We start from the raw sequence: 4,965 nt of genomic DNA on the forward strand, positions 1-4,965 counted from the left end.
CTAACAGCAAAAAATCTTATTATCTCAATTTCTAAATCACAATCTCAAATCTATAAAATTTCTTTATAAAAATGAAAACTTTCCTAAAATAGCACTTTTTAGAAAAAAAATATTTAAAATATACAACATTTTTTTGGTAACATTTAAAATATACAACATATTGATCAAAAATTCTAAAAGAATACTCATCTATCATCAAAAATTCTTGTTATCATAATTTCTAAATCACAATCCCAAATCTACATTATTTTTCTATAAAAATGAAATTTTTCCTAAATTAGCAGTTTTTTAAAAAATATTTTAAAAATATATCATATTGATCAAAAATTCTGAACGAATACACACTTAACAACAAAAACTCTTTTTATCCCAATTTCTAAATCACAACCCCAAAACAATAAAATTTCTCTGTAAAAATAAAAATTTTCCTAAAATAGCAGTTTTAAAAAAATATTATTTACAATATACAATATATTGATAAAAATTTCTAAAAGAATACTCATCTATCAACAAAAAATGCTTGTTATTCTAATTTCTAAATCACAATTCCAAATATACAATATTTCCCTATAAAAATGAAAAATTTCCTTAAATAGCAGTTTAAAAAAAATATTTAAAATATACAACATATTGATCAAAATTCTAAAAAATACTCATCTATCAACAAAAATTATTGTTATTATAATTTCTAAGTCACAATCTCAAATCTACAATATTTCTCTGTAAAAATGAAAATTTTACTTAAATAGCAGTTAAAAAAAATATTTTAAAAATTCAACATATGGATTAAAAATTCTAAAAAAAATATTCATTTATCAACAAAAATTTTCGTTATCTTAATTTCTAAATGGCAATACCAAATTTTAACATTTTGTATATATATTAACACAAAATGAACCCAAAATGATTTGAAATAAAAAAACGAAGTGGCCCAAAATCGGAAGTAGTTGGCCGTTGGCATTCACACTAAACGCATGTGTCCCAGCATCACCAGAGCAGGCCCGCATTACTGAAAACATCATTTAATCCTCTAACGATATAAACCAAACCAAACCAAACCCCACACAACACAACAACACTTCTCTCGAAAACAACGACAACGAGATGGGTCTCCATCCAATCGCCGACGCCGACGAACGCAACCCTTTTGGCTCCCTCTCCGCCGACGAATTCTACGCGAAGCATTCCGTCTCTCACTCCTCCGCCTTCATCACCAACCCTCGCGGCCTCAAGCTCTTCACCCAGTGGTGGTCCCCACTCCCTCCAACTCCCCCCGTCGGCATCGTCGCCGTCGTTCACGGCTTCACCGGCGAATCCAGCTGGTTCCTCCAGCTCACGTCCATCCTCTTCGCTAAATCCGGCTTCATCACCTGCGCGATCGACCACCAGGGGCACGGATTCTCCGACGGCCTCGTCGCTCACATCCCCGACATCAACCCCGTCGTCGACGACTGCATCTCCTTCTTCGACGACTTCCGTAGCCGTCAGGAGACGCCGGATCTCCCCTGTTTTCTCTACTCCGAGTCCTTAGGCGGCGCGATCGCTCTCTACGTCTCGCTCCGCCAGAGAGGCGCGTGGGACGGGCTCGTCCTCAACGGCGCCATGTGTGGGATCAGCAGGAAGTTCAAGCCGCCGTGGCCGTTGGAGCATTTGCTCTTCGTCGTGGCTAATCTCATCCCTACGTGGCGCGTAATCCCCACGCGCGGCTCCATCCCTGATGTTTCGTTTAAGGAGCCGTGGAAGAGGAAGCTTGCGCTGGCTAGTCCTAGGAGGACGGTGGCGAGGCCACGCGCCGCCACGGCGTACGAGCTGATTCGAATTTGCAATGAGTTGCAGGAGAAGTTCGAGGAAGTGGATGTTCCGCTTCTGATCGTGCACGGCGGAGGGGACGTTGTTTGTGATCCGGCGTGTGTGGAGGAGCTTCATCGGCGAGCAGCGAGCGAGGATAAGACGATCAAGATCTACCCCGAGATGTGGCATCAGATGGTTGGGGAATCCGAGGAGAACGTTGATTTGGTTTACGGTGATATACTGAATTGGCTGAAGAGCCGAGCGGAAAGCGCTGCGGAGAGGAAACGGGAGGGACGCGCCGCCGTTGACGGTGGAGCTTAGTGTCATTTGACTCCTTCGGGGTTATGTTGTTGTCCAATAGAGAAGCGCCATCTGGCGAGTGCGGTTTATTGCATTGTTTTATTGCATTGTTTTAGTGCGGTTTATTGCATTGTTTTGTAGCAAATGGTTTACGGTTAACAATGGTCCAATACACATTTGGGCATTATTAATCATAAAAATTCGTTTACAAAAATGAAAAATAAATTGGGAAAACTAATAACTATGTCCTCGTTTCCGTCAAGCAATGGTTAACTCATAAAAGTTGACCTTTAAAATGGTCAAATAACTCGCAAGGAATGGTTCACCTAAGTACTACAATTTACGTATAAATAATTTGATTTACTTGGAAAACCATTACCGATAGGAATGTCAAACAGGTTGATCCGTCCCGTAGCGCAGCGGACTCGTCTTCGAACGGGTTACAGCGGGTCAGGTCCGTGCGGGCTGTGATCCTCAAAATGGCTGACCAAACCCGTACCGTAAAACATGTAGGCCTTTGCGGATCGGCCCGTGGGACATAGAATTACTAACGGACATATGGTTCCTGAACGCTTCAATACATGATCCAAGACGCTTTATCAGTTTCTTGACGCATCAGTAAGTGAGTTTAGTCGAGGATTGAACTGGAGAAAATGCAATACACTTGTTAGTTGAAGATTTTAATTGGATCAAAATACTAGTTTATTTACTTTTGTTAGACTCCAAACATTTTAAAAATAAATAATACTTTTATTGTTGAATCCAAATATTATAACTCATAAGTTCATAACAAATGCTTTAGTTTTCTGAATCCAAAATTAAATAAAACCAACACCAAATCAAAGATGCTAATCCCAAAAATAAATAAAAAGAAAACACCAATCACATTTCTTGTTTTTTTATCTTTATCACCAACAAGGACAAAAAGATGGAAATTTATCTTCTTCACCATCAACTTCATCTTCTGCGAATAAGAATAATAGAAGTCAGTTAAAGAAATATTGAAACCTAAAACTCCAAAATGTATGATAATGTGAACAAATACATATAGACAAAACTATGAAAAACCCATTGCGGGAACTAGATCTAAGTGAATTTTCAAATTTCTTATGATGACTCGAAGAAACTCCACCGGTACAGATCGAATGCGCTTGGGAAACTGGAAGCATCATCGACCCTGAAACCACTGTCACTGGAGCTACATAACGTCGAATCGTCTCTCTCTCTCTCTCTCTCTCTCTCTCTCTCTCTCTCTCTCTGTGTTTTAGGTGAAAACATAAATGTGGACTTACGATTGCGGGTCTTCAAAATCTCGCAGGTTAACCTGTAGCTCATCCCGCTTTCGATCCGTCCCGTTTTGAACCCGTCCCGCGAAGTCCGCAATTTTGCGGGCTTACCAAATGGAAGCCCAATCCCGCCCCACAGCAAGCTTTTACGGGCCATGTCCGCGATCCAGCTCCTTGTTCCTTGATTGCCATCCCTCCTTACCAATTAATAGGCCGTAAAATGAGCCCAGAAAATTAAAGTAATAGACCCAAACGGAGGTCGACGAAACTGACAAGCTAGTACAAAGCATTAGACATTTGAGATTTTGGTCTTTTTTGGATTTGATGAGTTTTTTTTTAAGAAACCCAACTAATTTTTTTTTTCTTTTTTGGATTTTCATTGGTGAGTTCTCCAAATAAATAGATTTCCTAATTTTTAGAAGAAGAAAATCTTGAATTAGTTAAAATGTTTTTTTTTTTTCAAAAACAAAAAATACATAGAATCTACAATCTTTGAAGACCTAAATCTATAAGTAGTAAATGAGAAATTTGATCCATTTAATTAGGAGATATAGCATTAGCTTTTTTTTTAAATCTAAATTTATAATTTATAATACATTGGCGATTTAGGATAAATAGATGGAAAAGTTATCAACAACTATTATAAGCTTGGAGTGAGGAGAAGAAGATCACAGATGAGCACCACCATGAAAATCATGTCTTTTGCTATGCTACTTATTGTCACGTTTTCTATTTGTTAGTCTCTCTCTCGGCCATGAAACTTTCTAGCAAATTTAATGTTGTTTGATTTCTACGTGCATGTGGTTCTTATAGGTGAACGTCCGTGTTTTGTGTGCATGTTATAATAGATGTTGAAGGATCCGACAATTCGTTGTGCTGCAACACACATGCGAACTTTGGAGCGTGCAAAACACAGCAAGAAAGAAAGAGATGCAACACTTGGTGTCTTAAAGGATGTAAGAACAAGAAAGGCGGTTTTTGTAAACGTCTTCCTCGTGGAGGAGCACGATGTCATTGTTACTGCTAAAAACATATGATTATGCTTTTGCGTTTGCATAGATTGCGATACATATTAATTAGTTTTAAATCTTAAATTGGATATAAATATGATCTATGTACATTTTTCTTTTGCTAAATTGTAAATATCATATTGATGAACCGTAGATTTTACAAAATGCATAATCTAAGGCTTACACCACCTTGGCAGAAAAACAGAGAAAAAACAAGTTGATGTAAAGACAGTGAACACACTAAAATAGGCTAATGCAACCAAATAGACATTAGAGGTTTGAAGAGCTTTTTGTGTCTTCTTGCCGTGATGGCATTAAGTTTTACTATTCTAACGTTAGCCCATGCATGTATATAGTGTTGGGCCTAATTATTAAGCCTAATGGCTCAAATAATATATGGCAAAATGTGAAAATGAAATGGGCCTATGGGTTCTTACAAAAAGCCTTGTTGGCTTTAATGAAATGAAGTTAACAACATCCCACATTGGTTGGGAGAGTTGATTTTGAGGAGTATATATATGTCTTCATGACATGAGAGGTTAAACAGCTCAGAGGAAGAGAGAGCTCCCCACGCGCGC

General features: G+C 38.2%; 1 protein-coding gene across 2 annotated transcripts; it reads left to right on the forward strand.

The window, feature by feature from the left end:
* Positions 1 to 1,030: 1,030 nt before the first annotated feature.
* LOC106321589 (caffeoylshikimate esterase) lies at positions 1,031 to 2,337 on the forward strand. 2 transcript variants are annotated; one of them, XM_013759838.1, is made up of 2 exons: positions 1,031 to 2,192; positions 2,229 to 2,337. In XM_013759838.1, the coding sequence occupies exon 1, from the start codon at positions 1,105 to 1,107 to the stop codon at positions 2,110 to 2,112; it is 1,008 nt and encodes a 335-aa protein (XP_013615292.1). In that variant the 5' UTR covers positions 1,031 to 1,104; the 3' UTR covers positions 2,113 to 2,192; positions 2,229 to 2,337. The 2 variants fall into 2 exon arrangements, with proteins under 2 accessions (XP_013615292.1, XP_013615298.1); XM_013759844.1 differs by having other exon boundaries at positions 1,031 to 2,169; positions 2,206 to 2,285.
* The last annotated feature ends 2,628 nt before the right edge of the window (positions 2,338 to 4,965 follow it).

The sequence above is a fragment of the Brassica oleracea genome, chromosome C2 (assembly GCF_000695525.1).
Source record: "Brassica oleracea var. oleracea cultivar TO1000 chromosome C2, BOL, whole genome shotgun sequence".
NCBI lineage: Eukaryota > Viridiplantae > Streptophyta > Magnoliopsida > Brassicales > Brassicaceae > Brassica > Brassica oleracea.